This window comes from Saccoglossus kowalevskii, chromosome 2 (assembly GCF_978046115.1).
Source record: "Saccoglossus kowalevskii chromosome 2, keSacKowa6.1, whole genome shotgun sequence".
NCBI lineage: Eukaryota > Metazoa > Hemichordata > Enteropneusta > Harrimaniidae > Saccoglossus > Saccoglossus kowalevskii.
The window spans coordinates 43,708,636-43,727,018 of NC_140642.1; the positions used below are offsets into that span (position 1 = coordinate 43,708,636).

The 18,383-nt window shown below is 39.4% G+C and overlaps 1 protein-coding gene across 1 annotated transcript in view; it reads left to right on the forward strand.

The window, feature by feature from the left end:
- The window catches only part of LOC100378823 (splicing regulator SDE2-like), a 94,710-nt gene that overhangs the window by 72,092 nt on the left and 4,235 nt on the right, over positions 1 to 18,383 (forward strand). The window contains exon 5 of the mRNA XM_085495787.1: positions 12,497 to 12,596. Coding sequence (XP_085351913.1) covers positions 12,497 to 12,596 — 100 coding nt within the window. The remainder of the gene's footprint in view (positions 1 to 12,496; positions 12,597 to 18,383) is intronic.

An 18,383-nucleotide genomic window follows, 5' to 3' on the forward strand; every position in this document is an offset into this window, starting at 1 on the left:
GCTGTTGAACCTTATTCAAATTTATAAGTACATGTTATTATGCATTTCATTATAAAAACTGACTAAATTAAATGTGATATTAGTCCCCGTTCGGACGAAGTCCGAAAACGGGGACTTATAATTCGGTCTCCGTCCGTCCGTGTGTCCGTGCGTCTGTGCGTCCATCCGTCCATCCGGAGTCATATCTCAGACTCCCTTGAACCGATTCCGTTCATTATTTGCATGTGCCTAGTACTTTATGTGGGACATATGCACATGCAGTGGTTTAGCGATTCGATTCAAAATGGCCGACTGGCAGCCATCTTGTTTTTTGAAAATGTTGTATTTTGAACATGCTTTGTCAGTTTTCATTCAAACTTGGTACATAGATTATACATGTTAGGATACATGTCCATGATGATTTATTTCACAATTGGATCAAAGATGGCCGACTGGCAGCCATCTTGTTTTTTGAAAATGTCGTATTTTGGACATGCTTTGTCAGTTTTGATTCAAATTTAGTACATAGATCATACATGTTAGGATACATGTCCCCGACCATCCGTGAGTTTCTGAGTCTGTCCGTCCGACCGTCCGTGTGTCCGTCTGTCCATGCGTCAGTCTATCCAACGTCATATTTCAGAATTCCTTGGACCGATTCTGTTCATTCTTTGCATGTGCCTAGTACTTTATGTGGGACATATGCACATGCAGTGGTTTAGCGATTCGATTCAAAATAGCCGACTGGCAGCCATCTTGTTTTTTGAAAATGTTGTATTTTGGACATGCTTTGTCAGTTTTCATTCAAATTTGGTGCATAGATTATAAATGTTAGGATACATGTCCATGATGATTTATTTCACAATTGGATCAAAGATGGCCGACTGGCAGCCATCTTGTTTTTTGAAAATGTCGTATTTTGGACATGCTTTGTCAGTTTTCATTCAAATTTAGTACATAGATCATACATATTAGGAAACATGTCCCTGACCGTCCATGAGTTCCTGAGTCTGTCCGTCCGACTGTCCGTGTGTCCGTGCGTCAGTCTATCCAACGTCATATTTCAGAATCCTGTGGACCGATTCCGTTCATTCTTTGCATGTGCCTAGTACCTTATGTGGGACATATGCACATGCAGTGGTTTAGCGATTCGATTCAAAATGGCCGACTGGCAGCCATCTTGTTTTTTGAAAATGTTGTATTTTGGACATGCTTTGTCAGTTGTCATTCAAACTTGGTACATAGATTATACATGTTAGGATACATGTCCATGACGATTTATTTCGCAATTGGATCAAAGATGGTCGACTGGCAGGCATCTTGTTTTTGTTTTTTTATGCGGTATCTTGGACGTGCTCTGTCAGTTTTCATTCAAATTTGGCACATACATGTACTTTATACATGTTAGGATGCATGTCCATGACAATTTGTTTCAAAATCTGGTCAAGGATGGCCGATTGACAGCCATCTGACTTTTTGGCCTTACTACTATATTTCCACAATTTATGTACTATTTTCATTCGTATTTGGCACATACATCATACATATCAGTGTGTTTCATAATCAGATCAAAGATGGCTGAATAACGGCTGTTTTTATTTTAGCCATATTACTATGACACAAAACACGTGTTTTGATGTAAATAAACAATCTGTTGTATACGCCACTTGGAACTCAAATTTCAAGGACACGCTCGCGACAACCCTCCGCTTTAATATGACGAGCACAAAGAGAACTTAACAGGGACTGTGTCATTTTCAATGACTTGTTTTTAATTATGATTATGATTTACATCGGTAATGACGTTTTCATCCAATATTAATTGTGCAATTGTTAAAATGCCGACCTACACATTTATTGTTTTTGTTTCTGTTGCCCTGAAATAGACATTTGTAAAAAAAAAAAAAATTAAAAAAAATCGTGCTTGATTAAAATTCAAAAAAAAAGATGTAGTCATGTAGCCCCTTCCTGTTACCTGTTTTCAACTTCTTCCAAAGTAAAACTGGCGAAGCCTTGTAATTGTCATACAATCATCAAACTGTGGGAAAACTTGTATGTTATTGAAAATCTTTATTTTGTTGTCTGTGAATTAATATAATAAATATAATCAAATGGCATAATGGTGCAAAATATTCTCAAACAATCGGTCTTCTGATGACACTACACTGCGCATTTACCGGTATGCACAGTCAGTATCCCAATGCGTGATCACAGCTTACTAAGTGATGATGGTAGTTGAAATGGAAAACTGAATACAAAAATCCAGTAATATCTCAAACGAATTTCCGTCTGCTGTGAATGCATGTTTCGTTGCATCAAATAAATAACCCAATTTTATGATAGAAGCTTGCAATCTTGTGCCATACAGGGTCAAGTGATTGAGCAATAACAAATGTGATTTTATGTATTAGGTCATTGAATGTATCCAAAAACGTGGTACCAATGATCTGAAATTTCAGGAGTGCTCGCTGAAGGTTTATCAATCTTGCGTATTGTCTTGTTCTTTTTCAATTTTGCATTTCAGTTACTAGAATTCATACTAAAAAAATAGTTTCTGTTTTTCTTCTAATAATTCGGACACTCTCAAAAACAAGTATTTTTCCATGGTCGAAATGCAAGAAGAATACAAAACTACTGTGATTTCATAGTGATACCTGTAGGGCCATTGTCAATTAGTTTGCCTGATCAACACAGTGTTATACATGGGACTGATATTGAATCACGGAGAGTAAAATCTTGTGATACTTATCTCTAGAACCAACTCAGATTGGTACATATGTCTTATGAACCCACATGTGTATATCTTGGACAATACTCATTTTAAATTTTTTTTTTTTTTTTACAGTCGTGCTGTGAACTGAATTTTTTCTGGGTTCCTACAACATGGAGTGTCAGGGACTTTATTGAAATGTTGTACACAAATTTCATAAAATCCTGAATATATCTAGAAGTCAAAATTAAATGGTTTACAGTATTTTATACCCATTACTTCAAACAATTATTGTTACTTCTCCATTGAAGGTTATGAGCAGACCAACCTTTACTTGCTCTGAAAACATAGCTTTTACAATTGTTTAAATTAACAGATGTTGTTCTATGTACAATGAATACATTTTAAATAATAAACCTTACTGTGTTAACAAATTGTATTTGACAACATGAGAATGAATCTGATGCCCAGTGGTGATGTTGAAACAAACCCAGGTCCTGGTAATATACAAAGACCTGATTAACCATAGAAGTCATGTACATCAAGGTTCACTCAGATTTAGGAATGCAGTTTCTTGAGCAAGTATACATGTATGACAAATAGTTTTGTTGCACTTGTGTACTCCGAGATTCTGAACATGGGTCAGTGGAAGTTTTTAGTTGTCAATACAAAACTAGATCATCGGAAATCACTTTATGATGAGTTGTAACCACAAAGAGTACATTTTTATTCACCTGTTTGCAGATGTTCCTTGTACAACTTTATAATCAAATAACGGGGACTGTGACATTTCATGTCTTGTTTTCTTATGATATCTTCTGTTCTTTAATTGCAATGTGCATTGCTAACAGCGGAGCTATCTCAGCCGAAAGGCTGCTTGTTTTAAATGTGGTATCTTGGACATGCTTTGTCAGTTTTCATTCAAATTTGGCACATACTTTATACATGTGCATGACAATTTGTTTCAAAATCGCATCAAGGATGGCCAATTGACAGCCATCTGACTTTTTGGCCTTACTACTATATTTCCAAGATTTATGTATCAGTTTCATTCGTATTTGGCACATACATACGTGTCACTTTGTTTCATAATCAGATCAAATATGGCCAAAAATAAAAACAGCCATTATTTGGCCATATCTCTGTCACCCATGTATCATTTTCATTGATATTTAGCATGTCTTGAATGGATACATGTACATGTCAATTCAATTTGCAATTTGATCAAATATGCCTGACTGACGGCCATCTTGTTTGTTTAAAATGTGATAACTTGGACATGCTTTCACTTGTGATCTGTTTTTCTTTGCTATGTCTTAAACTGGAGGGGGTCGTCACGCAACAGGTGTTCGAATTTGATGTAAATAAACAATCTGTTGTATACTCCACTTTAATATGACAAGACAAGCACAAAAAAAACTTTCACAAATTTAATGGGGACTGTGTCATTTTCAATTAATATTTAATGTGTCTCCACTATTCTCAGCACACGGGAGTTCTTTCTTAGGTTTCTTTGATTTTAGTGAATATTTGTGTTATTTTCAACTTCTTGTTCAATACCTCTAACCTGATTGCTTTGTAAATTTATTTGTAGGTAATGGTACAAAGGTAACGAATTTATCCTTGTGTCCGGTCTCCTCTGTGGGTTTCGGACTCCCTTCTTACCGACCCACGGGCATCCCCAGAGGGAACCGACCCTGTCATGAGCCGCACAGTCGAACACGCTCCCTCATATTTACATATTAAAGTGAAAGGAGACAAAGTTTGCTCGTGTCGGATACAATCGGTACTCCGGGCGGTCCCTCAGAGTCTTCCATCCGTAATGACTCGATGAGCCACGCTTTTGGGGTGATGCGGAGTATCATCGATCCCAGTGATACAATGTAAATACCCCCACCCTTGATCCTAAGGCGTCCACCTAAGGTTGCTTCAATGCGTATGGGATCACAGGTGTCGGGATCCAAAGCAACCCCGTCGGCACGTCTCTCCCTGTCCGTCTGAGTGCAGAGTGGGGCACAGAATACGCAAATCGTATTGATGGGCAGACGTTGGTCAGCCGCGTAAGACGTAACGCTGAAGGCCCCCGGGTGGGGAAAACCTTAGGCAACACTTCCTGCTGGACCCGCTACCTGGTTGGTGTGGTTTCGGGATCAGATCCCGTAGCATAGGATGAAACCAAAATGCCCCGAACAGGATCCCAAGGCTCCTTCCCCAGACCCCGGTACCACAAATTTTTGTTTGGCAAACCGGGCAAAGATGAACAACCGCGTTCCATGGGTGTTCTCGCCAGCTCAATCGGAGACGACCCATCCAGCCCTGAGCGCAGAGTTGCTTGAGCGCATTATTGTGCCCGCCCAGGACTCTAGAGACCTCGGAGGCAGAACACAAGACGCAGCCTTAGACGCACATGTTTTCGCCGACAAGCTGAGTCAGGGGGTATGTCCCCACCTCAGTGACACAGACTGGACAGCTTCCACCCTCTTTGTTTAGGGAATGGTGGGTACAGTCTCGGAGTTCAATGAACCAGAGGGTTCAGATCAAATCCGCTGGCCAGTTGGCCTTGCCAAGGGCAAGTGGAGGGCACCCCAAGCACAGAAAACACAACACCCTAGGGCGTCGTCCGCTAGCCAGAGTTAGCCAGGAGGCAAGCGCTCATACTCTTCCATGGGCGGGAAGAGTAGTGGCCCGCGCCCAGGGAGGAAAGAGCCAGGTGGTGGCTCCTCACCCTCCTGGGCGGACGTCTACCCCAGCAGCGAGGGAAGCGTGTTTGACGCTCACCTCTGCAACCGAGGGGACAGGCATGTGTTCGGCGAGTGGCCAGGTCACAACTTGGTGACTACTTCAGGCCATGGAAAACTCACCTCATGGGATAAGACAGCACACCCCTCACGACTGCCGAACCCATGGCCACTTATCTCGGTCGTACACAGATTGCGCCAGTGTAGTCGGGTTTGGAGACAGCGGGTGACAGATCCCTGGACCTTCCCAGGTGGTGACATCCGGTTGCGAGATACTGCTGAAATCTCCATCTCCCTGTCAGTGTTGGGCACTGCCAGGGGACTCCCGCAAGGCGGAAGCAATCAGACAGGAAGTAGCAGTTTGCTGGAAAAAGGCGCACAGGGTACATCAGCCGGAACTAAATCCAAGCTTCCTTTCAGGGTGGCTCCGTCTCCAGAACACAGGGTGGCTGATACAAGCCTCCAGGCTGTTTCGGCTGTGGGACAGTCTAAAATTAGACCAGTTCGCCGCACCCCGGAACGCCAAGCTCCCGACGGACATAACACTCCTGCCGACTCCAGGAGCCTGGGCCAGGGTCGCTTTGCTAACCCCGTGGACCCACTTAGTTGTGTACGCCTTTCCTCCCTTCCCGCTAGTTCACCGGGCACCGGCGAAAGCTTTGACAGGTGCACACCTGCATATTATTATTGGTCGCACCCAATTGGCCAAACAAGGCCTAGTTTCCACTTCTGTCGGAAATGATAGTCAAAACACCAATAGTGATTCTGGACTTACCGGACCTGCCATCCCAAACAGACGGCGCACTACCAACGAGCCCAGCGGGTATCACTTACACGCACGCTAGAGGCTCTCATTAGACCTGCACATACAAAAGCTTTATCTGAGCGGGCTTCCAACGTCCTGGCCAGGGCGAACAGGGATTCCACCAATGCAGCCTACATTTCTAGGCTGCGAGCATACACTGATTGGTGTAGTGGAAGGGAGATTGATCCATACCATCCCTCCATTGGCCAGGTAGGCTCCTTCGTCCACCTGTTTGACGAAGTGGGTTTGCCCCACACAGTGATCGTTGGCTACAGGTCGGCCTTGTCCCCCACCATTGAGAACGTACAGGAACAAGACTAGCCGATTGTCCTATTATTAGGAGACTATTTACTGCTGTTCAGACGCCATACAAGGGAACCGCCCAAGTCAGACTTGTTGGCTGTGTTGTCCGCTTTTTTAGCCTCTCTGATCAGTACCACTCAAATTTTTCGACGTGGAAAATAGTCTTCCTACTGGCCCTCGCCTCAGGTAGACGTCAACCAGAGCTGGGGGCATTGTCCTTCTCGGATGTTGTACCACCGTTATGGACAATCAAGTTGTGAGAAAGACACGAATCGGCTTTCTCGCCTAGAACCAAATCCCAGGACACGATCCTCACCCGATCTTCATCCCCCGGCTGTCAAACTTTGTCTGCCCGGAGGGTCAGGGGGAATTGCTTCTCTGCCCGGTTTGAGCCTGGAGTTGCCACCAAACCGCACTAAGAGTTCAGGACGGGGTGCCAGGCACATGTCTTTGTGTTACGGCCCAGGCAGGCAGGATAGGCTGGTCTCCCCAACTTCCATAACCAGGTGGTTTACTGCGACTGTATTAGAGGTCTATAATACTTTAATTTTCTCGACACAGAGCTTGCAGAGACACCAAGTACGAGCACATGAGGTCTGTGCAATTGCCAACTCACTAGTGCTAGCGTCAGGTGCCCCCCTCGAGCATACACTGAGGGCAGGCTTCTGGAGAACGCAGAACGTTTTATCAACTACCACCTAACAGACACCGTATCCATTGCGGAAGGTCTCTTTAGGTTGGGTCCAGTCGTAGCGGGTCAGTCTTGGTTTGCTGACCCAGCCCGAACGACAACAAGGATCCCTGCGCATAGGCAATAAGTCAGTCTCGGCATTTTATGCGGACAGATTTCTCTACTGTCAGCACTCCCCTGGAAGCTCCCAGGTCCTGCTTTGCGGCATATGCCCTCATGCAGAACTGATTCGGTCTTTACTTTGGAAGCTTACTACCCCCAGAATTGATTTGGGGTCTAGCTTTCTCGGGCACACAGAACCCTGTCACCGTAGCAGCATCTTGGCTTCTTGCTCCGGGGACAGCACAGGCAAGGTAAGACACCACCCTTTTTTTGGCCTTAAAATAGGGTGTTGAGTGATTATTGTATTTCATCCCGGACTGGGAAAAGCTTTTCATCATTTTTCTGTTTCCTCGGAAAACCTGCCACCTATCGGCGTCTGACTCTGCCGACAGTTCAAAATAGTCATTTTGACTGACCAGAGTCTATGGTGGGTAATTAGCTCCGCTGTCGACTTTGTCGAGCGGAGCTTATCATTTGAGTGATTGTCCGTCGTCGTCGTCCGTCGTTGTCGTCGTCCGTGTCAATGTTTTACTTTTTCGACTTCCTCTTGAAAACTACAAGCCTGAATGCTTTGATACTTGGTGTATATGTACCTTGGGTAGACCTCTCTTAGGTTTGTTCATTTCATGTTGATATCTTCAATTCTCTAATGTTGGTGAATATTTTTGTCATTTTTGGTAAAAAGTGATATTTTCGACTTCTTGTTAAAAACCGCAAGTGCAAATGCTTTGATATTACATATATAGGTACTACATGTGGACCTCTCTCAGATTTGTTCATTTTGTAATGATATCTTTAATTCTCTAATTTTGGTGAATATTTTTGTCATTTTTTGTAAAAAGTGATATTTTCGACTTCTTGTTAAAAACCGCATGTCCAATTGCTTTGATACTACATATATAGGTACTACATGTGGACCTCTCTCAGATTTGTTCATTTTGTGATGATATCTTCAATTCTCTAATTTTGGTGAATATTTTTGTCATTTTTGGTAAAAAGTGATATTTTCGACTTCTTGTTAAAAACCAATAGATCAATTGCTTTGATATTACATATATAGATACTACATGTAGACCTTTCGCAGATTTGTTCATTTTGTGATGATATCTTCAGTTCTCTAATTTTGGTGAATATTTTTGTCATTTTTGGTAAAAAGTGATACTTCTTGTTGAAAACTGTAAGTCCGATTGCTTTGATATTACATATATACATGTAGGTACTACATGTGGACCTCTCTCAGATTTGTTCATTTTGTAATGATATCTTTAATTCTCTAATTTTGGTGAATATTTTTGTCATTTTTGGTAAAAAGTGATATTTTCGACTTCTTGTTAAAAACTGTAAGTCCGATTGCTTTGATACTATTCATATTGTTCATTTTCTAATGATGTCTTCAGTTCTTTAATTGAAATGTGCATTGCTAACAGCGGAGCTATCTCAGCCGATAGGCTGCTTGTTGAATGTAGTGAATTAAGGGAGAGGGTTTTCCGAACCCGCCTATTCACATAGTTCATACCCACCATAGACTCCCGGTCCCCCCACAACCACCCCACTCTTTCCGTAGCGTTGGAATAAGTCCTCGAGGCGAAGAGAAAGGAGCCATATGGCCTCGGTCACGTGGGTTCGTGACGTAAGGGTAAAAGAATCTTGGGGTCATGGGGCTTCCCCTGACATAGATTCTATCTCTCCGTCAAGGGCAGAATCGCTGATTAATGCCTACAGTTCGAAATAGTCATTTTGACTGACCGGAGTCTATGGTGGGTATGAACTACTGTAGAATACTTTATTTTCGCTTGGAATTTATTTTCGCTATTTTCGCTGAAGGAATGTTTCCGTGAAAATAAAATCCAGCGAATATACTTTTTTTCCTATATTTTACATTAAACTCATCAAAAATCAGTGAAAATAAATTCCACACAAAACACCCAAAAAGCCTTTTCAGCGAAAATTAATTCCAGCGAAAATAAAGTATTCCACAGTATGTGAATAGACGGGTTCGGAGAACCCTCTGCTTAATTTTGTGCTAACGTTTAGACTTATTAGGATTATTAGTACTGGCTTCGCATTTTATCATTACCCAGTCACAGACTGGTATATTTATGTTACATGTTTCAGTACCATGAAGCAGAAAAGGGTAAAAAGTGTTAGGCCCTGAATTTAAAAATGTTACTTCTTTCTTGTGGTCTGGGTGAGGCATGGTACAACCAAGGGGTGGGAAACTCTGAATACTTTGTTAAGATTTTCAAACAGCGATGCTTGGACATTAATATTCAAAATTGGCAAAGTGGACTCGAGCTATTTCCGAAGCTGTGCTTTTATAGAAAATTTAAATATATATTTAGTCAAGAGAATTATTTTAAAACAGTCCAAAAAGACTGTTACAGGGAAGCATTGTGTCGCCTAAGAATTTCTGCCCATTGTCTACGTATTGAAACTGATAGAAAATTCCATAATACACGCACAGAAAGAGTTTGTATTTTATGTAATACCAATTGTGTAGAGGACGAGTACCATTTTTGCAAGAGTTGAGATCTAAATACATCCCAAGTTATTATTATACACTTCGCCCACCCGAAAAATTTATATCGCTATTACAATTACAAAATGCAGTAATCTTGCGTAATATTTCTAAATTTATTTTTCTCGCCACAAAAAAACGTAATACAATTATTTTGGTCTGACAGTTCATGTTCTTTTCATATTTTCTTGTTCTTTTTCAGTCACTGTAAAATGACATTGTCCTTTGTAACATGTTGATAATTACAATGAGTGTACCTTCAGGCCAGAGGCCTACAGTATTATGAATAAATTTACTATTTATTTTGTGCTAACAAATCATCAAATATCAAGCGTTTCTGGCATTTATGGATGGATTTCGTTCAAACTTGGTACATATATTAGACATTACAGGTTTCGTTGTCGTCGTCCGTGTCAATGTTTTACTTTTTCGACTTCCTCTTGAAAACTACAAGCCTGAATGCTTTGATACTTGGTGTATATGTACCTTGGGTAGACCTCTCTTAGGTTTGTTCATTTCATGTTGATATCTTCAATTCTCTAATGTTGGTGAATATTTTTGTCATTTTTGGTAAAAAGTGATATTTTCGACTTCTTGTTAAAAACCGCAAGTGCAAATGCTTTGATATTACATATATAGGTACTACATGTGGACCTCTCTCAGATTTGTTCATTTTGTAATGATATCTTTAATTCTCTAATTTTGGTGAATATTTTTGTCATTTTTGGTAAAAAGTGATATTTTCGACTTCTTGTTAAAAACCGCATGTCCAATTGCTTTGATACTACATATATAGGTACTACATGTGGACCTCTCTCAGATTTGTTCATTTTGTGATGATATCTTCAATTCTCTAATTTTGGTGAATATTTTTGTCATTTTTGGTAAAAAGTGATATTTTCGATATTTTCAAAATGCAGTAATCTTGCGTAATATTTCTAAATTTATTTTTCTCGCCACAAAAAACGTAATACAATTATTTTGGTCTGACAGTTCATGTTCTTTTCATATTTTCTTGTTCTTTTTCAGTCACTGTAAAATGACATTGTCCTTTGTAACATGTTGATAATTACAATGAGTGTACCTTCAGGCCAGAGGCCTACAGTATTATGAATAAATTTACTATTTATTTTGTGCTAACAAATCATCAAATATCAAGCGTTTCTGGCATTTATGGATGGATTTCGTTCAAACTTGGTACATATATTAGACATTACAGGTTTCTGATGCACATCATCTTCTAGATCCATATGTCTGACTTGTTTTGACTGATTATGTTCAAATTTTTAATATTCATTAGATATACGGATATATTGGTTAGACGATCCTTTTCAAAGTTGCCAAATGGTGGCTATTTTTGTGCTAAAAAAATCCTCAAATATAAAGCATTTTTTGCATTTATGGATGGATTTTGTTCAAACTGATAACATACATTAGACATTACAGGTTCCTGATGCGCGTCATTTTATTTTTCAGATTGGATTCAAAATGGCTGACTGGCGGCCATTTTGTTTTAATGATTGGGCTTATAGAGCCATATCTTTTAAATGCTTTGACTGATTATATTCAAATTTTTTTATATTCATTTTACATCATGTTATATATATATATACATGTATTCAAAATGGCTGATTTTGAATGCTGTTCCAGTGCAATATCTCTCAATATAGACAAGTACTTGTTTGACGATCCGATACAAATGTCAATCATTTTAATATTAAAAAAATCATATTCCTGACATGGTTATATTCCAGCTATATTACTACATGTATAAACAAAACTATATATCTTAAATTTGATAACTAACGGGGACTGTGCCATGCATGGCTTGTATTTTTCAGATTGGATTCAAAATGGCTGACTGGCGGCCATTTTGTTTTAATGATTGGGCTTCTGGAGCCATATCTCTTAAATGCTTTGACTGATTATATTCGTTATACATCATGTTATATATATACATGTATTCAAAATGGCTGATTTTGAATGCTGTTCCATAGCAATATCTCTCAATATGGACAAGTTCTTGTTTGACGATCAGATACAAATGTCAATCATTTTACTGACATGGTTCTATTCCAGCTATATTACTGTAAACAAAACTATATATCTTAAATTTGATAACTAACGGGAACTGTGCCATGCATGGCTTGTTTTTGTTTTACTTCCAATGTTGCATATTGTTCATTTATTTCTGTTGCATGTTTTCATTTGCCGTTCTATTCCCTGCCTCAGTTCGATCTGCATGTTGTCAATTTTCGTGAATTTGTTTGCATAGGCCCACCCTATTTTTGGCAATTTTCCATGTTCATGATCCTGGGCTCTTACCCGGATAAATACGGTACTTGCATGCATATTCAACCAATCATCTTTATACTGTGACTAACATGTATTCCTTTCCAAATAGGTGTGAAAACATATTTCACCACTGTCTGTGATACTTCTTTTTGTTGCTGTATATTATTCTCGAAACAAGTATCTTTATTATGGTAGTGGTATTTATTAGTTCAGTAGTGTTTTTTATTTCCTCACCATTGCTACTTACCACCCTATCCAAAGGATATGTGTAGTGATAGATATAATACTTTATATCATAGTGCTTTATTCCAGTGACTTGTGTAATGTAGACTCAACAATGACTTGTTATTCACAGGTATGCAGGCTTCGGCATCAGAGGAACCGAGCACTTCTGGTGTGTCTATGAAAAGAAAGGAACAAGACGATGGAATCAGTAGAAAAAAACAAAAAATGTGGTAAGCATCATTACATGTATGTACTTTAGCTTAATCTGCACCTCAAGTTCCAGAATATAACACCGCCAAAATGCACTTATTATTTGAATGTGTATGAACTGGTCTAAATAACGAGCTGTTGTGTGCATGGTCATTTGTTAACTAGAACTATTATTTAAACCAGTTCATACACATTCAAATAAATTACACAAAGATATGCAACATACACATTTGTAAAATCAACCAAACATTAAACAAAGTGCCAACAATGCCAGCTGACAATGTAATGTAATCGATATAGATCAAAGTACATTGAATTATAAAGAATTCTCTCACGCAATTTAATTTGTTACAAGTAACCTGTAGAATGCTGTGTGGGTAATATTTTTTATATTGATTTTTGTTGCATTTGCAGCAAATAGTTACCAAACAATGAGAAATCTATAATATTGAATATACCCCACAGCTGGCTTCACATGCATTGTTCATAGTTCATATGGTGCTTACACCAGGATTTAATTACAGCACCTAGGCGGTATGTAGTTACAGCTTAATGTTCTGAGTAATCGTAAGAAATTGACATGACAATAGAAATTCATTAAAAGACTGGCACTCCCATGCAATTAACAGCGAGTGAAATTCCTGGGATTGAAACATATATTTTGAAGTCACTGATGTAGGTAACGAATAACTGCAAGTTGACATAAAGACGAGGTAGTTTATTTAATCAGTGGTCAACTAGAGGCTGAACTTATAATTAATTTGTTTATTTCAATTTCTCCTGACGTCAAATAGAATACACTGGTGAAACACGGTAGTAACTGTGGGTGAAAGAATGTTTTGGGGTGGAGTTTACATTGTACATGGAGTGGTAGGGTCGGGTGTAATGTGTTCATTTCCAACTATTATGAAGTCACGTAGAATTTCACTTAATTTATTTTTGCTGACATGTTTTCAAGCATTACATGTGAATCCAATTTTCACTGCGTTGTGTCTCAATAGAGTATGAGGGAAATGGCATATTCACTGGAATTTATTTCAGGGGAAAAATGTTTTCAGTGATAATGAAGTATTATGACAGATACCCTCCCTGTGGCTTTCATTGCGTATGGAAGTTATTTTCACGAGTGATGCGGTGTATCCTGCTGCCGTACTTTCACGAGCGAAGCCACGGGGAGGGTGTGGGGTTCTGTTATTATACATATGTCCCATATTTGATTATTTCATATTAAAAAAAGAACGTGCAACAAACCGGGATAGAAATTTAGATTGGGGAACCCAATTTCCCATTAATATGCTCCAAGACAGTGCTGCGACCTAGCAACGCTTGTCAGTGTAGAACGCGTGTCGCTGTACGTGTGAAAATAAAATAATCAGATGTCTAATTTAAGTCATTGTCCGAATAAATAACTCGTGGATGTTTAAGCGCGGTGGTCGTAGCGCAGCGCGCGATCGAATTTCATGTAAATAAACAATGTATTTTACACGCGTTGTATACGTCGCTATGAGTCCCATATCGAACAGGACGCGACACGACGACTGTCACCCTTTAGTTGGGACCACGGCAGAACCAGAACTTAAACTGGGCGACTACGATACACGGTTGATGTTGAAGTTAAAAGTTCCTCCACAGATCTGTGCATTGGCAAACATGCCGTGCAACTGCGGTACTCCACTGACGGAATGACTTTCGTTGAAATCGGTCGTCGCTGACTTGTGAGCTGCACACTACAACCTCGTTTGTGATGTTACTTGCTTGTCGTGGATAGACTGAGTCTTGGTTACCGGTTAAATTTTGCTAATTTGGCGTTGGTAATCTTTATTTGGAACTGAGTAACGCCGCAACGTGGCCAGCAGAAACCTCACGGTATATCGATGTTGATGGTTGCGGCTCCATATTAATCGGAGATTTTACTGCGGGTCCAGGCAGCGGGTGGATCTTCCGAGAGCCCTTCAAGATTTATAAAACTCAGATTCCAGGTGGTCAACAAACATTAAGTTCTCCCAATCATAGTATTATATGTGATGTACATCTAACATGCCAAAAATGCTGGTGAACGATTTGAACCTGACAAAAATACTTGAAATAGATACCAGGAAGGGGAGGGAGGTAAAAGAAAAGTTATATAACATTTTATTATTCAATAATTTATTAAAATACATAAGTTTGTCCAACTCCCTGTGATACAACACCTCAGACATAGCTGAGCTTGAGTGCATACTCAGCTTGAGTGTGGGCAAAAAGTTACTATTTGAATTTTTGATATCTTTTTTCATTAATGAGAAAGTTGACCCCGAAGTTAGAGTAACTGTTCAGCAGGAATGGCTTTTTAACTCTTCTGTGATTTTTTTTGGCTTGGCTGATTTTGTTCATACTTGACAGGCAGGTCGTACCATCACTAATTGGAAAAACAATCCTGACCCACCGCTACCATGGCAACAGCCAAAGTCTTGTAATATGTAGCAGTGCCCAAATGATCATGCCTTTTATTTTGGCTACGTTGCGCACTGGTAAGAGATCACTGGCGCCGACATTGTTACCACTGTCAACGTAATCACCAACGCAGCTTTGAACTTTGAATAAAATGTAAATGCTGCCTCCAATCTAGAAAATACTATCGCAACACGGTTGGAAATAATACATTTAACGGCTGAATACGTCCTAACAATAAAATAAAGTGACTTCTAATGACTGCCATGTTATTTTGCGAACCTCGTATAAGGTGCCCGGTTTTAGTTATAAACAGACGTTAGCTTCACGTTCATGTCCTTCCATGATAACAGCCGAAAACATATTGTTTATTTTTTACCGGTTTTCATTGGCAACCGAAATATTTTTATTTTGTAAACAAATTTTCGTCTGCTATTTTTATTCAGTTCAAATAGTTCAGCAACATTTTTGGCATATTAGGTGTACATCACATGGAATACTACGATTGAGAGAACTTGATGTATGTTGACTGATTTTTATCATAGTACGAAGTACCAGGAAGTTACTCAGTTCCATATAAAGATTACCAACATCAAATGAGCAACATTTGACTGGTAATCAAGATTCATGTAATCTATGGCTAACAAGCAACATCACAAGCGAAGTTGTAGCATGCAGTACTAGTAAGTCATCCCGTCAGTGGAGTACCGCAGTAACACGGCATGTTTGCCATCAGCATTGTATTCAAACGAATCACGTGGTGTGCCGTTCTCATTCAAACCTGGGATTCGATCAATAGGGGAGTCCCAGTAAAAAAAAACACATTGCAAATCATGCAAGTTCAACATTTTCAAACCAATATACTAAAACAGAAATGCTCAGAGATGCAAATGAAGGATAGATATTACTTTTCACTATACACATCTCTGTTGATACTATCCCTCACATATTCTACTCCCAATTACTCCTGCGTAAAATGGACTAGCCTCTTTTCATATTGACATTCAGAGTAAAATCATGTGACAGGCTGTTAAAATTGGCTGTTGCATACTCTTTCGCCGGTCTGGAAAATGTGTTTAATTAACTCACATTCAAGCAACAATGCAGATTTCCCCGTGGGAGTGAGACTATTCGACTCTGCCACTAAAAAAAGGGGTGTTTTCAGCAAAAAACGAATAACCCTGGAATACACACAATATACTGAATTTCGGAACAAATCGTGCATTACTTACAGCAGCAGAATACCACAGAAATATCAGACGAAACATGAAAACGCTATATATTGTATTTCAGCCTGAACCCTCTATATTGCAATTCAAGGAATTAACCCCATAAAATGATATGTGCATCCATTTCCCACCTTAGTATCACCCACCCCTGAAAACAAACTCTTAATACCACGCTGAAGCGTTTGGTAATAATAGACCTCCACCACAAACAGTGATATCTGGTGGTGTTTGAGTGTGTGCAATGTGACATTACCAGGTGTTTTCAGTCTTTCAACATTTCACCATCCTGATTCATGCAGTTGTAGACTGGCGGCAATGCAGTTGGCATAATGGTATCTCAATTTCCTCACAGCTCCACACAGAAACATGGCGCTGAAAGTCCACCAGGCACATAACACACCCCTTTCCCGAGGCATGGTTTATCACGATTGTTTAGCACAGCAGTCTCATGGAAAATCTACATGTAACATTACACAACAGTTTTGATAGTTACTGGCCCCTGCACAATAATATGCTCACTGGGTGTTGTCTCAATCCACCAATCGGCAGTCTCCTAATTGAGTTGCTGTTCAATCAGGTTGTGTGCCATATCATACATACCACCCAATCTGTGCCTTTACTTTATTCATTTAATCAGGTCACATGACTGGTATGTCATTCTCCAATCCATGGTTTAGTGGAAATGTCCTAGTGGGTGTTATTACTTTGTTCAGGTCTTTCTATCGTCAACTAGGTGCAATAGATTCAGCAACGAATCCAATATGTGATTTATTCACCTAGGGATTCCTAGTTTCACGGTAGTTTTAATTAATACAATGACTCGCCATCCCAGAATACAGTGCCCACAAATTGCACATCATGATATCTATGCTGGGTTTAAATTAATTTATAAGCAAATGAGCAAGAATAAACTCATTCATTTATTTTGGTCAAAATGTATTTTACTCTGAGGCACCATGGTTAGTTTCTGTTCTGATGCAGTTTATAGACACAGATGCACAAAAGTTTCAGACAGGCCTGGGCCAATTACGCAAGAAAATTGTCACCTGTGTTTGTGACCCCAAACTTGCTGATATTTTCACCTTGTAGCATATACCCGGTACCACGAAATGGAATGCGCTACACGGCAAAGTTGGCCCTTCTTTATTACATAGCTCTGATCTGCACACTAAACATAACCGAAAATAAAATTAAAATAAATGTAAAGTGAACCTTTAACAATATACATACAAGCTGTTTCTTTCCAACACTGATTTACTTAAAGTGTTTGCCACGCACCTGATCAATCTTTCATCAGCCATATTTAGTCCCCGTTCGTGTGTCTGTGCGTGCGTGAGTGCGTGCGTCCGAACCTGTATCTTAGAAATGCCTGGACCAATCACAATCAACTTCACACATACATCATATTATACATATGCATGTCAATTTGTTTCACAATCTGATTCAAGATGGCGGAATGGCGGCCATTTTTGTGCTAAAAATCATCAAAATCAAGCATTTCTCGGCTGTTTACAAATGGATTTTGTTCAAACTTGGTATATACATTAAACGTTATAGGACCTTAATGCACATCATTTTGTTTTGGTTCACGATCTGATTCAAAATGGCCCAATGGCGGCCATTTTTGTGCTAAAAAATCAAGCATTTCTCAGCTGTTTACAGATGGATTTTGTTCAAACTTGGTATATACATTAGACATTATGGGACCTTGATGCAAATAATTTTGTTTTTCAGAAAAGATTCAAAATGGCCGACTGGTGGCCATTTTGTTTTAATGAATGTGGTTCTCGTGCCATATCTCTGACTTGCTTTCACTGATTATGTTCAAATTTTAAATATTCATTATACATCATGTCACAGATAAACAGATATATTGGTTTGACGATCCTATTCAAAATGGCCAAATGGTGGCTATTTTTGTGCTAAAAAAATCATCAAATATCAAGCATTTCTGGCATTTATGGATGGATTTTGTTCAAACTTGGTACATATATTAGACATTACAGGTTCCTGATGCACATCATTCATTTTTCAGATCGGTAGTGTTCGCTTTCAGCGCCTTTGAACAAAACTTAATTTTGGATACCGGCGCTATATAAGTTTTTTTTAGATAGATAGAGATTTTTTAGATAGATTCAAAATGGCTGT